This window comes from Natator depressus, chromosome 18, assembly GCF_965152275.1.
Source record: "Natator depressus isolate rNatDep1 chromosome 18, rNatDep2.hap1, whole genome shotgun sequence".
Taxonomy (NCBI): Eukaryota; Metazoa; Chordata; order Testudines; family Cheloniidae; genus Natator; species Natator depressus.
In genome coordinates this window covers 11,272,617-11,290,500 of record NC_134251.1, presented here as the reverse complement: position 1 = coordinate 11,290,500, position 17,884 = coordinate 11,272,617, and the positions used below count along the sequence as shown (strand labels likewise).

The 17,884-nt window shown below is 47.8% G+C and overlaps 2 protein-coding genes across 2 annotated transcripts; both read right to left on the bottom strand.

Moving 5' to 3' along the window:
* Positions 1–505: 505 nt before the first annotated feature.
* Positions 506–3,320, bottom strand: LOC142000797 (natriuretic peptides A-like). The gene is made up of 3 exons (XM_074975359.1): positions 3,137–3,320; positions 2,660–2,989; positions 506–686 (listed from the first exon to the last, which is right to left on the bottom strand). The coding sequence occupies exons 1-3, from the start codon at positions 3,260–3,262 to the stop codon at positions 681–683; spliced, it is 462 nt and encodes a 153-aa protein (XP_074831460.1). The 5' UTR covers positions 3,263–3,320; the 3' UTR covers positions 506–680.
* Positions 3,321–11,945: 8,625 nt separating this feature from the next.
* Positions 11,946–16,817, bottom strand: LOC141974280 (natriuretic peptides A-like). The gene is made up of 3 exons (XM_074933842.1): positions 16,577–16,817; positions 14,457–14,742; positions 11,946–12,123 (listed from the first exon to the last, which is right to left on the bottom strand). The coding sequence occupies exons 1-3, from the start codon at positions 16,694–16,696 to the stop codon at positions 12,107–12,109; spliced, it is 423 nt and encodes a 140-aa protein (XP_074789943.1). The 5' UTR covers positions 16,697–16,817; the 3' UTR covers positions 11,946–12,106.
* Between the last annotated feature and the right edge of the window lie 1,067 nt (positions 16,818–17,884).

Here is a 17,884-nt window from a genome sequence, read left to right as displayed (position 1 = left end):
GTGTCTTGCTTGGAGAAGAAAGGAGTAAGTGGTTATAGATAGCTCTTGGTCTTTGGTTTTATACTAAGCACAGTTGAGTTAATACAGCAGCTATAATACGGTTACACTTAAAGCAGCCTAATGCCTGTACTCAGACTTAAATGGGGTTTATAGGCCCATTAAATCAGAGCACTTGTTCGGAGACCCCCAATACCCTTAAATAGATTATATTTACCAGGTGCATTAGTGCAGGCCAGTGAGGTTTTGCTGTGGTCCTCTTAACTACATATGAGCTACATTTTTACACACACAGACAGGTCATGCAGGGTATGGAAAAATTAACCATAGCCTTTTATTGCACTCATTTATTTGATGAAAGAAACAGACCTGCACTTTCTGTCCAAGGTGCTGAAATCTAGGCTGGAATTCTTTTCAGTGACAATGGACTAAAATGATCCCTTCTCCCTTACACTTCAGGGAGAAAGCCTGTACATTGTTTGACTCATGGTGCTGGGAGGGGGGGGGGGGGAAATTGTTTGCAAATGGGTGAAGACAGATGGCAGCTGAGTTTTGCCTACTGTCCCTGCTGCAACATAAGTTACCAGCGAGGAGCTAAGAAGATGCAGTTGACTTTGGAAGAGCTTTGATGTCCAGGACTCTGAGGAAGAAGATCAGGATTGCCCCCATCTCCAGGTAGAGCTTCAAAACTGAAGGAGAAAAAGACAAGTAAATGTAGGGGTGGTAAATTTCTTTATTCTTTGGAGGGTTGTTTGTACTAGCAGAGCATAACCTGCTGGTGAGCTTGTTACAGGTACAGAGCTTTAGCTCAAGCATATCAGCTTATGCTTTTAGCTCTAAGGGTCCCTGGTTCAGTCACCGCACCGGTGTGTTGCTTAAAACAGCGGCCATCACAATAGCTCCTAAAGGTATGGAGAGCGGGATCTTGGTGCGCTAGGTACTATACACAAACACATGAGATGACAGACAAGGCAGCTGGAGAGTGGGAGAATTATTATCCCCTTTTAACAGAAGGGGAGTTGGGTTACAAAGAGATGAAGAAACTTGCCCAAGGTCACACAGGAAATCTGTGGCATAGCCAGGATTTGATCCTCAATCTCCTGAGTCCCACCACTCAACAATCCTTGTTCTTAAAATCAGGTGAATCAGAACAAATGCAAGGCATGGTTTTAAAGGGTGGATAAAGACAGGAGCAACTTAACCAGCTACTGGTACATCAGCAGCCCCTTCCCCTTGAGAAGTCCACCAGCATCCCTTTTTTTTTTCCCCTCCAGATCCCTTTTCCTCTATCCTCCAGCTGGCCTTCTGCAGTGTTAAATATTTGGGGCCCTCTGTCCTGAACTCATCACAAGAGAGGATGGATGCTGTTTCCTTTTAAGCTTTGAGAGGAGCCTTCCCATGGTTTGTGACTAGCTGGGATCTTAAAGTGGTGGAAAGGTAACACATCAGACTGTCTGCTGCACGTGATCCTGAACAATGCCAGAGCGTGGCTACATGAGCTGAACAGATGGAGCTTGGCTAAGACAGGAGTAAGATGTGGCGGTTAAGCCATAAATGTTTAAATCCTTGCATCGCATAAAGAGCAATGAGGCACTGGAATTGTTCAGTGTGTTTCACAGGGGGCTAACCACGGGCTTTTTCATCATTACAAAGTGTTACCAGGTGAGACCAGGACCCTGAAGAGGCGAATTAGCTACCGTGATGACTGTGCAGTCAGTGTAGATGAGGACAGTTGTGTTCGGTGCCATGCTGGCTATTTAAGGTTACTCCCCCCTGGGACGTAACCAGGACTAAGGAACATGATGCTGTACAGGGCTTGCCCTGGTCTATGCTGACTGCAAAGTTGTCAGCCTCATGCTGGTTGATCCTTCGATCCTTTACTTTCTAACCCAGTAAAATTTTGCATTGAGGACATGCCCTGTGAACAATGTGCTGAAATTAAGAAAAGGCTGCATTTGAGTCTGAATAGTGAGGGAAACTGACTGACAATGATACCTTTAAATAGCAGATGAATCTCCCATGGGAAGAAGAGGTAGAAACCCCCTCAGGTTGGATTGTAAAAATTAGACTGAGCAGAATGCTAGATGTTGAAGGAGGACAATGCTGCACTGACCCCCAAGAGATGGGCTCTGATTTTTATGGTCCTCACCGTGGAAAATTCCATTGCTCTGGAATCAAATGCATCGCTCTTGAAAGGATTCTGTCTAGGGTGGGTCTTATGGCTGGTGTCTGAGTGCACCATTCCACCAGGGTTATGTGTTCTCACTGCAGCCCTTTATGTTAAATTAGGGAACTGACTTCTCGGGACTCAGCCAGAAAAGGACGCAGTCTTCATTATTGTTTCTAAAAATGAAAATTTCCTAAAAGTTCAGAAAAGACATGTTAAGAGAGAGTGTCACCCAATGCACTGGAGCTCCCAACCCATTTTAAGTCCCACTGTTTTTTCTAAATTATCCACGTGGACACTGCAGCACAAGAACAAGAGAGTTGGGGTAGGAGACCCCTCAAAATCCATCGTCCAGCTTTTAACCTAGACCAGTCAGTCCACCTGTGACTTCCCAGGAACTCTGCCCAGAGCATAGCATTGCTTCGTCCTTACTCTAGTTTGTATCCAGTGCCCCAGCTGTGCTTGAGTAGCTCAGCCATTCCCTCTCCCTCTTACCCTGTAGTTGTTGCATCCAAGTCCGCTCTGGGCTCCTATTCTATCTATCCGTTGGCCAAAGCAATCCGAGAACCTTCTCATGCTGCGTGGCGAGTTCATCAGTGCTCGTAGTTTGCTCCTCTGGGCGGATGGAGGTTTCTCGGGCCGCTCCCAGCTGTTGCGCCCATAGGCAAGGCCTTCTCTTTGGGGTCTAATGTATTCGCTGTTCCAGGGAGCGAGGGGACGTGAGGCATCTCCTGGGGCTTCCTCATTTTGCTCATTCATTTCTTGGGACAGACCTGCTTCTGCTTCTTCTGATGGGAGCTTGTCCTCCAGGCGGTCCAGCAGGGTCTGAAATGCAGAGAGAGGCAGCAGGGGAGATAGCGTTACCCTAGAATCACCCTAGGGGATGGAGTGAATGGCAAAGCAGTGCACACCTTCCCTGCTCCCCCAGCCCTTGGTTGCATTGTGTTCTGCCAGTGATGCCTGCTGCCTTACCTTGAAGTCAGCCAGTTCAGCAGCGGAGGCCGAGCCGTACATGGGATGAGCTTTGGCTCTTCCTTGGGGCTTCATGGTGAGCAGCAGCAGCAGGAACCGGAGGGCAGCAGCAGTCAACGAGCCCATGTTGTAGTCCAAGTTCTTCTCTTGCCTCCAGAGGGTTTGCCCCCTCTCGCTTATGGACTGTGATCTTGACCCCTCCCTTTTTATACACGCAGAGTCAGAAGGAGTAACGCCCAAGGAATGAAGCCCGCCGCATTCTGTCACTTGCCCGCGATAAAGGATCTGAGACCGGAGCTGGCAGAAGATTCCCTTTTAAAGTTATCTATCCCCTTCCTGGCTGTCTCTGGGGTGGCGAAGGCTCATCAGCTCCAGCGGGAATGACAGTGCGAGGACTGTGGCTGCGAGGGCCGCATTCCTGTTGATTTGTCTCAAGAGGTTTCACACTTCAAAGGTGTGAGAGAAGCACCGAAAAACATCCCCCTTTATCTCTCAGCAGTGCCTCTGGATTCTTGTTCCTTAACGATGGAAACAGTGAGGCAAGTGTTGGACAACTGGCCAGCAAGCCTCGCATGGGCATCGTGGTGGTGTCCCGATATGTGAGGGAGGCACTGAGAAAGGATGGAGGAGAATTGGCTGCAGAGCTACCATTAAAGCCAATGACCTAGACACGTGGGGCCAGATCCTCAGCTAGTGTAAATCTCTGGGGCCAGATCTATATAGCTTGACTGAGCTCCATTAATTCCTGCACCAGCTGAGAATCTGTCCCATTCCTTGCAGACCCAGAACCGTTTAACACTCCTGTCAGTGTGATGACAGCGCTTCCAGCTCCTACTTCCGGAGGCCTGGGATTTCATTCAAGAATGGTGCCAGGAAGGGAGCCGGAAAGGGGTAGTCAAGTGTGCGGAAGGAGAAAAAATTCTTCAGACGCTTTTTTGGAAAAGATCCAGCCTCCTTTTTTGAGCAAAGACTGCAGCCCGGGGGGGGAAGAGGTGTGTAGGGTGCCAGGGCAATTTTGTATTTCAGACCTGTGTCTTGTAACGGGACTCTGTAAATGGAAGGACAAGACACTGTTGGATTTTGAATGTCCTTTCACGTTTACCACTAGAATACATTAGCAAGTGATTCTGGCGATGTTACTGTCTCATTTAAGGAAAAGTCAGGTGTCATTAGGATAAGGCACGGGGGATTCTGTAGGCCTGGGCTCTCTGGCCAGCTGCCTCTGGCTCCCTAGGGGACCTTAGTCAAGTACTGGGATCGCTCTGCCTCAATCTCCCCCTTTTGGTAATGGTGGTGATAACACTTCTCTCCCTCCTGGGGTGTTGTGAGCTTTAACTGCTGTTTATAATGCATACAAAGAGTCTCGGGTGAGGAAGGGGAGATATTTTCGGAGATATTAAGCTGCTTCGGTGTCTGGGCTGAATTGTTACTTGGAATCAAATCCAGGGTCGCTGGTTTTTACATCAGCCCTTGATTTGCTGGGGTAGCTATTTGCCCCAAGGACAGCCTGGGGCTAGACAGTCTGCAGGGTGTTTGCCATTCCAAGCTAGGCCGAGTCCCTCTCTCCCCTCTGCATCGCCTTGCAGTGCTCTCCACCTGAACACTTTGCAGAGGAGGAGTGGTACTGGCTCAATTGCCTGACTACCCACACCTGGTCTTTAGCTGTAGTTTTAATCCCCAACCAATAGTGCTACCTCAGTCTTCCCCTTGAGGGGGTCTCTTTAGAGTGTGGGAGAAGTGGGGGGGACTTTGCTCCACTCCAATGCCCATGCTGTGCCTAACAGAATCTCTCCAGCGATTTCAGCCCTTCATTCACTCCATCCCTTCCCCTAACTGTCTCTGAAAGGTGCCAGGTGAGCGGTGTCCTGAATCTCCAGGCGCCAGCAGCTTCCACCATGCACCTGCACCTCTGCGAGTTAACTAATAAGCCCATGTGGGGTGGCGAATAGGACTTGGTGCTTATGGTGGGGCCCACACTCTGCCTGTGGAGTGAGTCTAAGCAGCAAAGACTTTAATGTATGCTGCACAAGGGCTTATATTTCCCTCCTAGCCCAGAGCAAGGACTCCAGCTCCCAACCAAAAGACCATGTGCAGGAAAGGGCAGCTGGGGGCAATGGGTTTTTCTATGCATACGTGCACCATACTTCTTAAGTAGAGTTAATGCAAGCCCCGTGCTAAACCACAGTGGAAGTCTATCCAAGGGCTCTTATGCGTGGAACATCCCCCCTGAACGGATCCATAAGGACCCTGCCCTGTGCTGTTTCCAGTCTCCCATCATCACACACCTCTGCCATGATGCCTGTAAGAAATCAACCACCTAGCAGGACTAGATCAAGAGGCAGTGTGGGCCTCCCCGTGAGACACACAATTTAAATAGAGGCACTGGGCTGTAAAATCATGTCTGTTTGAAGCTCTTTGTGTGTGTGTCTCTTTCTCTTTTTTACTTTTTGTGTCTCAATCACCTTCTCAGAGTGTAAGCTCTTTGGAGCAGGGACTGGGCCTTCATATGTGTATGTACAGCACCTAGAACTATGGGGCCCTGCTCCTGCCTGGACCTCTGGGACCTACGTCACTCTCAATATAAATTAATAACAAAGGTTGGTCTCTAACAAGATTGCATTGGAAACCATGGGGGTACTCTTGCGGGGCCTCAAGATGGGGAATTGCCTAAGGAAGGGGGCCTCGTTACATGTGTGACTGCATTCTCTAGCTAGCTAGGTACCCATCAGCGTGGTGGGTAGCTGTCCTGCAGAGAGGCTGGCGCTGGTCCTAGAATCTGGGCAAGAGATGTGCTGTGCTCGTGATGCTGAAGGAAGAGTTCTGCTAGCTAATGCCAGCAGAGAGACAGGTTACAATTTTCAATGCTGGGTGCCTAAAGCCAAGCTCCTAAATCCCATAGACTAGAACTGGCCTGATTATCAGAGGTGCTTGAGCTTTTTGTAATCCCCCTGAGGTCAGTGGAGGCTGCTGGAAGCTCAGTGCCTTTGGAAATTAGGCCATTAATATTTAAGTGCGCAATTATAGTTTTAGGAACCAGGCTTCAGGCAGCCAGGATTGAAAATGGTGACCCTAAGTATTAGCAAGACAAGGTGGGAGAGGTAATGTCTTTCATTGGAACAACTTCTGTTGGTAAGAGAGACAAGCTTTCACGCTTACACAGAGCTCTTCTGCAGATCATCTTCCTCAATCCCTTGCATGATGGGGACTTTGTTTGAAGTCATGTAAGAGCTCGGTCTGATGATTATTATTATATGCAGGCCCAGAACAACCATCAGGGAGGTAGTACGTTTCAGCTAGGCTAGATCCAGGGCCCTGGAACTCTGAAGTTTCCTATAAGGATTTTAAAACTAGACCTTGTTATCCCTAACCTACATAAAGGATCTTTTAGACAAAGAAAAGCAGAGAGTCAGGAGGCAATTTAAGATCTTGCCATACAGTTTAAATTTGTGGTGATGAGCACAAAGTGCAACTCAGGACAGAGCAGAGACCTTGGTGGGAAGGAATTAGAGTCACAGTGAATTGCAGCTGCATAAGTGGCTGGGATTTTGTTTATGGGTATCAGTGAAGTGGATTAAAGGGCTGGAAAAGTGCAGTGAAGAGAGCTGAAAAAAACAAAAAAACCCTCCAGAGTAACGAGAGACTATCTATATTTTCAAATATGCTGCAAACCTAGTAACACTGGTCTACTCTCTATAGTGCCTTTCACCCAACTCTCTGAACTTGGTTAATTCTGCCTCACAAACCCTCCTTTCAGGTAGGAAAGTATTAGTGTACCTACCGTTAGGTGAGGAAACTGATGCACAGAGCAGGGAAGTGACTTACCCAAAACACGTGTGGGAATGGGTTTGAGAGCCCTAACCACTACACAGCACTGCCTCTCTGGGGCTGATCTTCTCCAGAGCGGACCGTGACCTGTCTGGGTCTGGTCACTGCGTCGGTGACACCCCAATGGGCTCCGTCGAGCAGTTTGGCGGTTGCCAAGCACTTTAGGGGATAATGCCTTTGTCGTGTAGAACCCATCAATGCTAAAGGTTTTCCTGATTTATATTTCCCAAACTATCTCCTCTCAGAACTGGCTCTGACATGTCCCCAGGGGAGTTTTGCAGTTCGGTGTGTTTATATGTGTAGCAATAAAAACCCAGCCCCAGCAAGATGCTTTTCCTAGACAGCCTCCTCTTGCAGTCTGGTTCTCCCAGACTGCAGGGTCTATTAACCCAGCAAACACAGGCTTGTTCCACCAGGAACTGGCTTGCTGTTGTTACTGGAGCCACCTGGCTTTAGGTCAGGCAGCTCAGACTCTTCCTTCCATATTTAGCACGTTCCACTGACTTTATTAGTATTTTGCCCCTGGGGGGGGCTGAATGGGGAAGAATAATTTTCAAAGCCTCGATGTGTCTCCAGAGGTTTTGCTTGACTGGGTGACACGCAGATCTAGCAAGGACGGGACTGATTGCTAGAGCTGGGGTTGTTATTACCTTCCCTTCCCCAGGAGCACCTCACGTGGGGTCACTCTGGGGCGTGGGGCTGGTTTCTGGCAGCTCCTGCCTGTCTCGCTACTGTTGGGGAGGTGGATGGGTAGGATAGGGCTGTTTATGAAATGCCCTCCTCTGAGAGAAACATCAGATAGGCCTCGTGTGGTGTATTGCTTTTGTGCCCGTTGAAGACAATGGCAGAATACCCATTCACTCCAATGGGCCCAGTGGAGCTAGACCCCTTTATATGTGATAGTCATGAAAGGTGCCTCATGATTGCACCAGAAAATGAAGTCCCCAGGGCTGGTGCAGCAGGGCCAGCGTCCTCCATGCTGACCCTCCAGGAGGAACCACCTCTAGGGATGAAAATGGAGTTTACTGATCCATCTATGCTTGTCATCTCCACTGAGATTGCTAACGAGAGAGGTGGGAGGCCAGGCTGTCTCAGTAAGGAAGCAGGGACTGGGAGTATAAAACCATTTCATAGGATAGAATAGTTCAGGGGTGGGGGGGTCTCCCCCAAGCTCTGCGTGCCCCCAAACCAAACTCCACCCACTGGTGACACCACTCACAGTAGATTGTGCATAACACAGCTGTCCTTCTGCCGGGAGTGCTTTCAGCAGCAGCAAAGTTGTTCCAGTGACATTTGAATTATCCTCCTCATCGCCAGGATGCAAAGTTAATGCTCCATTCAGATCAATGCTTTGAGCAGGGGGTGGGACTAGATGACCTCCTGAGGTCCCTTCCAACCCTGATATTCTATGATTCTATGAATAGGGGGCAGTTCAGAGCTATTGCACTGGCTGTGAGCAGACTCAGGCAGACATCATGGCTTCAGCTACACTCAGTTCCCAAGCTGGGGTTTTAAAATGAAACCACAGATTCTGGATCACAAGATGGCAATACCGTCCCTTCACCCCACCAAAGAAACCTGGCTGTTCTGCCACTGTGAGCCAGTCCAATTTGACCCCAGCAGAAAAACATTAAAAGCTTTCACTGAAAACCAAATACTCATCTGTGATACAAACTGAGCAGAGCTATGGGCATTAGGCGCCCAAATACCTTTGAGGGTCTGGGACCAGGTGACTCATCATTCTGTTTGCATGAGCAATCTAATTCTTATAAGAATCTTCTCTAACTGACGTGCCCAGAACAAAATGTCCACCTAGCTCTTAAACTTCATTTCCCAGAATGCCAGTGGCCAAGGGTCAGAGTTCACATACTCCTTTCCAAGTATAAAAGCTCCAGCGTCTGTGTGTAACTCCATTACAGGGTGTTTCTGCTACCACAATAATAGTGAGCCAATGAAGCAACATTGCTCCAGCTGTCTCTGATCATCCCATGGCACAATCAGTCACGTAAGCAGCTTTACTAACACAACAAGGTACTTTCTTGACAATTAATGGGGGGGGGGCAGCTCGTGTAGCTGGTCTCATATTTACTCTTCCCAGCATTAATGCCTTTGGTACTCAAAGCATCTCAATATGCATGGGTGTAAATATCTCTCTTTCCCCAATGTATTCTCTGTCTGGGTTAGCTGGGGTCACACCAGCTTAAAAGGAAAAAATTGCTGGCCGGTAAACGGAGGGTAGAACAGGATACCCCTTCTCCTTACGCCTGCATGTGTATTGGCGGTGACCCGAGTTCTCCGTCCCATATCTCCCAACCCCTCTCATCCGGGCAGTTACTGGATACTATTATTCTAGTAAGACTTTAAACCCAAGTAAATGTCCCAATGTAAAAGGCCTGGTTTACACTTAAAAGTTAGGTTCCCCTAGCTATGGCACTCAGAGGTGAGACAAGTTCACACCCCTGCCAGGCAGCTGTAAGCTATGCCCTGCTGTAGACCTGGCTAGGCTTGTTGACCAGGGTACAGCTGCTCAGAGAGGTGGATTACCTGCAGCAATGGAGAAATGCCTTCTGTCACCATAGGATGCATTTATGCTCCAGCGGTAGGGCCCCAGCTAAGCTGCTGTAGCATAGCCAGGAGCCTAGTTCAGTAAGGAGAGGCTCTTGCGTTTTGCAGCCAGCCGGTAATTGTGCTAGTCGTTGTGATGCATTGCGCAGTTAGGAAATTAAGTGAGACCAACAGCTCACTTCAGGCAAGCCATTGGGCAGGTCAGGTGCTTACAGCTTCTGTTGCTTCTGCCCTGTGCGGGATTTGAGCGACGGGCCTAGATGTGGAAACAGAACTCTGCAGCCCATTATGAAAACCCCAGGTCACCCCATCCTCTGTTACCCCTTTGAGTATTTATTGCAGCGGGGTTGTCAGTGCCCCACCCGTAGGACCACTGGAGTAGTGGCACAAGGGTAGGCAGAGTTGGAAAAGGCCTCACATCATTGGCGGGAAGAGCATGGGCTAGAACCATAGACCAGAGTTGTGCTCGCTTCCTGACAGGACCCTCATTGGGGCTAAGAAACAGGTGAGAGAGATCCGGTTACCAGGGGCACTGGATAGCTGGCATTGCTTCCTCTGTGTAAACAGAGGGACATTGACGTCAGATAAGAGTACGTCTACCTAGCAGCCAGGAGCATGCTTCCCAGTGCAGGTAGCCAGAGGCTCTTCCTCAGCTCAGGTTAGCGTGCTGAAAATGGCAGTGTGGCTGCAGCATGGGTGGTGGCTTGCCCGCCCCCCAAGTACGTGCAGGAGTGGTGAGCCCAAGCTGCTGCCTGCACAGCTAGTTTTAGTGGGTGGACAGACACTGTGTCACTGCTGGGTAGACGCACTCTAAGGAGGTAAATTGTGAAACCTCCTCTGTTTAATAGAAAGGAAATGAATTCCCGAGCCCACAGCTCTTCAGTTCAGAGCTACCGCGAAGTAACGGCCCCGACTAGTCCCGGACCATGGTATGGACAAAGACCCCTGCTTTGATACTGTTACGTTGTGTTCCTGGGTCTTTTCTGTTCGTGGCCTTGTGTTGGGGGTGATGTTACCAGCGTGGATTGTCGGTGGGAAGAAGCAGCTCTTCCTAACACACAAATCACATCGCTCTAGGGTTGTTGTTGAACTGGGGCAATGTATCATTGGGCAGCATGTTACTGATCTTGCCCCCTGGTACAAGTCACTAGGCCAAATGCAGCCGGGGGTAAGTGGGTGCAAGTCGAGTGGCAATCTCTGTGCCAATGTAAGCAGTAATATAAAGGGTGTCAGTTGAACATCGGGGACAGCTGGTCAGAACCCCGGTGTAGCTGGCTGGGTAGCATAACTCATACAGATCTGCCATGCTGAAGATGTGTGAAACGCGCAGGCTGAGAAGAAGGGGGATGATGAAGTGTAGCAGGAAAAGCAGCTAGCAGGAGGGTGTGAGACAAAGCAAACCCATCCACATCCTTTCATTTATGGTTGCACCCTTTGGGACACCTTTAATCTCAGTGTGAGCAAGTATAATTCCCAGGTAGCTTGACTTTAGCTACCTGGGAATGGTTAGACCTGCTGGGCCAAATACATTTCAGCAGCAGTGCAGAGACCAATGTCTTGCTGTTCCGTTAGCCAGAACTGTCCTTGGGGTGTGTTGTGAGGAAAAGATGCTGGGGCCAAGATTTTCAGAAATTGGTGCCTAAAGTGTGGCACCCAAATAAGTAGCCTTATTTCCAAAAGTGCCTGGAACCCATTAGGCACTTTAGCAAATCAAGCTACTTATTTAGCCTATGAGTTTGATTTAGGTGCCTAACCATGGACTTAGGGGCCTAATTTTAGATAGCTTTTTTTTTTTTTAAATCTTGGGCTGGGCCTGATTCAGATCAGGGGTGTAAATCAGGAGTTAAATCCATTGAGGTCAGCAACTACATGAGTGTAAATGAAATCAGGATCAAGCCCACAGTATGCATATGGCAGTGATTAAGGGCGAGGGGGTGTCCACTGAAGCTGGCCAACGTTAAACAGAAACAGCTGCAGAATCACGGTAATCGAACCTGCCGAGTTCAGAAACCTTGCCCCCAGACCCTGGAAACTTTGGTGTAAAGTCCCAAAAGTCCTGCCTCAAACCGAATGTGTTAATGCTGCAAATGCCACACTTGGGCTGTGAATCTAAAAGCAGCTGATAATGTATTTCTCCCTTGGTGCTTAGAGCCTTAATTTGGTCCGCGCAATTAAACACAAGCAATTATCCATCCTCCACCGCCCCTAAGTATTTTACAAACTGACTCCTAGTGATAGAAAATCTCTGTCCTGTCTCTCCCAAGCATATTGCTTTTGAGTCTCTAAACTGTGAGATCCTGCCTCACCGGTGGCAGTGCACCTAATAAAATGTAAGCGTTCGAATTCAGGAAATACATGGATTTTTTTTAATGCAACAGACAGGAAAAAAAATTCAACATAAAAGACTAATGTGTTAGTTTTATTTGAACATGATTTTTTTTGGTGCTAAAGTAAGAAATGTTCTTATAAAACATCAAATAAATAAATAAATAAATATAAATAAATAGGAATAACTTCTCCATGAGAGTTTAGAAAGCATATGGAAAGCGTCCTGGGAGACAGCGGCACTGGAGAGTCACCTTAATTCTTCCTGAAACCTGCAAGCAAGTCACAAAATAAGAGTTATGGCAGGAAAATGGAGAGACCTTGAATGCACTTTGCTCTGTCTTGCAGTGTTTGCCATTCCCATCCTAGGTCTGTGCTTTGAAAATCAAATCCCCAAGCTGCGTCCTTTTATTAAAACACAGAAGGTGGTTTTGTTGGGTGACCTTTGGCAAACCACTTTGCCTTGCTGTACCTCAGTTTTCCCATGGGAATGGAATGAGACTTTATTGTAAAGCACATTAAGATCTATGGATGAAAATCACGAAATCAGAGCTGAGCAGTATTGTTAAATCCTGGGTTAATATAAATTGTCTGGGGAAAGGAGGGTTTAAAGAAAGATGCTTCTCTGTGATGAGAAAAGGAGTACTTGTGGCACCTTAGAGACTAACCAATTTATTTGAGCATAAGCTTTTCTTTTTGCGAATACAGACTAACACGGCTATTACTCTGAAACCTGTTCTCTGTGATGGTGTCAGAAATCATTACCAGGGCTGCTTTTAAAGGACAATGTCAGTTTAAAAATTATAACTAGGCTTGGAAGGATTAGATTTTTATCGGTAAATGTCGGTAGATGTCAGTTTCACTGTACGCACAAACAAACAAACAAAAAATACTGCCATGGATTAATCATTGAAATTTACAGCTAAGCAAAGTAAGATGCTGCTTGAGAACTTACTGGAGTTTGATTTAAGAATATTTGATATGTTTTGACATGTGATGTTGACAGCTTGTGTTCCTGATGGTTACAAAACTTTAACTTTTGAATCTCCGTGTCTGCTGTCATAAATTGTCTGTCCCCTTCCCCTGTTAATTTCCTGCCGCTTAAAATTTAAAGGATAAAAATGCTTAAAAATAAACATCTATATTTTTTTTAGAATTCCAACTGAGAATATCAAATTCTGCCAAGCCTAATTATAATAAAACAAACTTGCAAATAAACTTATTTTGTTACTTATAACCACCATAGATTATTAAAAATAGGGCTAGATCCTCAGCTGCTGTTAATCAGCGTGGCTCTGTTGAGTTAATGAAGCCAGTTTACACCAGCTGAGGATCTGGCTCTGAAAACTGTAAAAATCTTAGGCCATGTCCGCCCCGGGAGTGCTTCGGCTGTATAGTATACCGATATTTTCCTGTACCAGTAAAGTGCTGGGCTTTTGCCGGCATAATTTATTCCAACCCATTCCTCCTCTCCGTCCTGAACAAAACAAGCTCTATCCATAAAAGCACAGCTTTGCTGAGATAACTGCATCTGTACCAGTGTCCTTTTCTGGCACAACTCGGTTGAGCAGCGGAAGTCTGTAGTGTGACCAAAATTACTAAATTACTTCTCCCCATTTCTGCGGTTGGGTTTACACTTCGTACTTCACTCAGACCAGTCAATGAAAACAGACTAGTTCGTCTAATTTTCTCAGGTTCTCGTGCCCTAGCTTAATGCTGCAATGACTCGTTTGCAATCACCGTTAAATCCAAACCAAACACTTATACTGAAATTCTTCTAAACAAATGTCACTAGAACGCTTTTATTGTAAATGTTTTCCTTTTTTTTAATTTTTATTTTTTAAAAGCAGAAGCCTAATTCAGGCCTACGCTAATGTGCATCATTTCTTTAAAAGCAAGACGTCTTTGATAGCAGAAGCATCTCTCTATCCAGGTTTTTATGCTGTGCCTATCACCGTGGTATCCAAGCACCTTGCCATGTCCCTATGCTATTAATATCACTATTTAAATAAGTGTACATAGTGGCACTAATTTGCATGATGATGTGCAAAAATAGGCTGCGATCCTGCATATGGTCCCTTGTGCCCATGAGGCTCTCAGCTGAACAGATCCAACGGCACGATCAGAGCCATAGACAAGAAGGTCCTCACTGCATAGAGTCTCGATAAGGTGAGATAAACTTTGGGCAGGACACAGGCTGCCAGTTCAGGAGAAGGAGGGTGAGGTGGGTTTCAAGGCTGGATTTGGAAAAGGGAGCCTGGTGCAAGGGGGCTGTTCTAGACCTAGGGGTAGATGGTAAAAGGCCCAAAGACAAGAGCTGGGAAAGGACAGGAAGAGCGGCTCAGGCAAAAGGAGCGAGATGTGTAATAAGCAGAAAGGAGGGGAATGGGAATGAGAACAGATGACAGGGTGGTCTGACAGGACAGGGATGTCCATTGGGTTGTCTCTAGGCTGTAAGGTCCATTCAGATACCATCTTTTTGTTCTGAGTTTGTACAGTGCCTAACACAACTGGGGGGCTGGTCCATGACTAGGCCTCCTAGGAGCTACGGTAACCCACATAAATAATAATCCATTTATAATGAGTTGGGTTAGGAGGGACTCACCATTGCAGCCCATTCCGCTCAGAGAGCCAATCCTGTCAATTCTTCTCCCAAAGCAGCCTGAGTCTCTCATCATCTTGGGAGCTTTTAGCCCCCTCAGTTGCTTGAGGATGGGGTCCCTATAGGACAGAGGGGCGCTGGGGGCTGGCCTGGGCTCAGGCTGCTGGTCACTGCTGTCATCGAAGAGTTCTGGTGAAGTTTCTTGCTGAGCTTCGGGCTCCTGAAGATCAGGGTTGGACTCCAGGGCCTCCATAAGTGAGAATTTGTCCTCCAGCCTCTCCAATAGAGCCTGCGAGAGAAGGGCACAGACTGAAACACCCGTCCCTGTGGATTTCCCCGTGCCTTCCTACCCACTCAACCTTTGCCTAACCTCTGAAAATAGCAGTCATCCCATTGCCACAGGGCCTGGGGAGACTGTGTGCAAGGCTGGGCTGTAGGGTCACCTCTGTCCTCTTTGTCCAACCCAGACCCTGCAGTCTTGTCACTCTGCCCCTGTGTGAGCACATACCCAGGGGGTTGGGCAGGGTTGTGCTTGGGTGGCTAGCCTGAGCCCCCCTTCCCCACCCCAGCCACACTGCTATTTTTAGCATCCTGGCTTGAATAGAGCTAGCACATCTCTGTCTACCCCCGCTGAGAAGTACCCTCCCCGGTGCTGTGTAGACATCCCCTAAGATGGAAGGGGTGGTTCACTGCCTCTATGTCCCTTTGGGTCCATCTCTGCTCCAGGTTCTTAGCTTCCCAGCTAGCAGCAGTGACCTGCAGTGCTCCTCTGTAGCTGGCCAAAAAGCTGTCAGCTTTCCCATTCTTTTGCAGACCTCAGAAGGGGTCACCCACAGCTGTCACCTGCCAGGCTGTTGCGAGGGGCTTTACGGAGAGAAACTCTTGATCTCCCCCAGAAGCTGCCCTTGGTGTCGAACAGTGTTGCTCCCCCCTACGGTAGCATGGGGTGCACACACCTAGAAAGACTGCACGCAAGTCTTTGCACTGGCTTCCTGCTCACTTCTGAGGATCATTCATCACTCAAGATGAGTTTTAAAGCCCTGAATAACGTGGAATCAGGTTTCACTTTCAGGGCAGCTCAGATCAGCTCAGAGCCTCTTGCTGTCCCTTCCTAGGGTTCAACCCCCTGCAGGAGCCGCTACCTTCTGGAGGGTGCTGTCTGTGGGATTCTCTCCTCTGGGCACTTTGTGGGAGCCAGAACCTAGCTACGAGGCTCCATGTAAAATTTAGCAGTTTGGCTTAACTTTTGCCTGTTTTATTCTGGGGGGTTATTCTAATACTTTTAGGGAGCTTGTTCTTTAAGGGCTTGGACCGGTGCAGGGCTGCTCATGCCGGTCCCAATCCAGCAAAGCACTTAAGCACATGCTTGACTTTAAGCAAATGTATAATCCTATTGAAGTCACTGGGATCCTTCATCATGCAGGATGGAACCTGAATGTTGGTTGCTATGGCAATGGACACTATAAATCCCACAGGTGCATAATAGTTCCCCAGCTCTGGGGGCTTTTCTGAGGGAGTCCAGCTCTGTGATCAAACCATTCATTTTTTCAAAGTAATGGATCTTCTAAAAGTTCCCACCCATCTGCCCCAATCCCCTGCTCATCTCCTGCCTATGCAAGCCCTGGGTCTTTCCTCGTGTTTCCCAAATGTGAATGCACACACTGTCTTCTGCTTCGGTGCACCTGTACCTTAGCAAAAGAAATCGTATGAGGGACCTCATCTCAAAAAACCTATTGTCTCCTCTTATAAAGCTACACTGATCCCTTTATAATTCCTTCTAGAGGAGTGTCCCTAAGTTCTATGAGAGCCTTAAGGAGAGACGGTTTCTGTATTGAAGAGGCAGATGTTCCGTAGCCTCAGGACCCTCTTCTTCCCTGCCACCACCAGGGATCATCAGATGAACCCACTAGCTGAAGGGATCAGTCCCTCAAGGGTTCTGGGTTCTCTGAAGTGAGAGCCCCGTCTTCATATGGTTTAGAGCTGACTGTGCAAACTGTCTTAAGTTGGCTTGTCCCCTGTGAGTCTTTGCTAGCTACACTACTGCACTGGAGAATGGTGTTGGCACCACACCGTGCTCGGCTGAACCCTAGAAAGTCTAACAACACAAAGCAAAGAGTCCTCACCTCCATGCTGGCCAGTTCTTTGGCAGGGCTGAGGCCGTAGATGGGGTTGGTTCTGCTGGACTGGAACTGGATGAGCAGCAGCAACAGGATCCCGCAGGAAAATGAACCTTTAGTGTCCATCCCTCTGGATTGGTTTGGACGATGGGAAAGTTCAAGCTTCTTCTGAGATGTCCCTTCAGGTCTCTCTTTGTCTCTTTTCCTTGTCCTGTTTTCTCCCTCCCCTGGCTGGTCTTTTATACCATTTGGGTGTGATCCCTGCTTCCTAGGTTATCTGTGGATTTATCGGGGGCACATTCCAGTCCCATGGCAGGCATGCAGCTCTGTCAGGAGAAGATTCCCTTTATTAGCTGTCATTAGGAGGCAGCTGCTGCTGCTGAGGAATGTATGTCACAAGTCAGTGATTTCATGTCACTCTCCCCCCCCCACCCTTGATACCAGGCGCTGAGATTACATAGTCCAGTTGGAAATTCTTAGCAATTTTGTTGCGAGAGACCCCTGTGGTCAGATTCATGGAAATGGGGGAAACAGCCCTGAAACTGCTCTGAACGCCTCTTAATCAGGAGCTTTCCGGATTTCCCTGTACAAGGAGGGAAATCACCTTGTACAGGGAAAGGAAAAAATCCCAGGCCCAGGCGTTGGGGAGGTAGAATCTGAAGAAGACAGAGCTCCTAAAAGTAAATTTGAAGTGCTGGACAATCTCCCCTTCTATATATGGAATATCTGCAGCTGCTGCATACCATGGCTTGTGCTGAAAATCCCAGACCTGGGGCTTTTCTCTTCTCAGTAGCTTTAGAGGGGAATCTCACTGTTGGGATTGTCTTTGTTCGTTTGCACAGCCCCTACCACAAAGGGATCCTAATCCCTCTTTCCTCCTCCTTCTCCCCTCCGTTGCAACACAAATGGAACCTTTAAGCGGATGTTTCAGAGGTGCTGAGTACCCCCAGGTCCCCTTTACTTCAGCGGCAATTGTGGGTACTTGGCACATTTTGAAAATCATGCCAACTAGTCTAGATAGCTATAAAATCTCTCTCTCCCTGTATAATATATATCAAGGGCCATATTTTAAAGTCAGCGGGTATCTTGTCTAAGCATGAATTGCAGGGTTTGGCCCTAAATAAATTTGGCTACAGCATGATAAGCAATCACAGCTTCAGGAATAGTCTTCTCTGAGGGCCGGATTCTGATGCCCTTGTGCAGAATAGCACCCCATTCCACAAGTAGTCACACTGATTTCCGTGTAACTGCTATGGTGACAGGTGCTGCTCAGCATGGGTCAGGGCATCCGACTCTGGCCCTAAGAAAATGTGT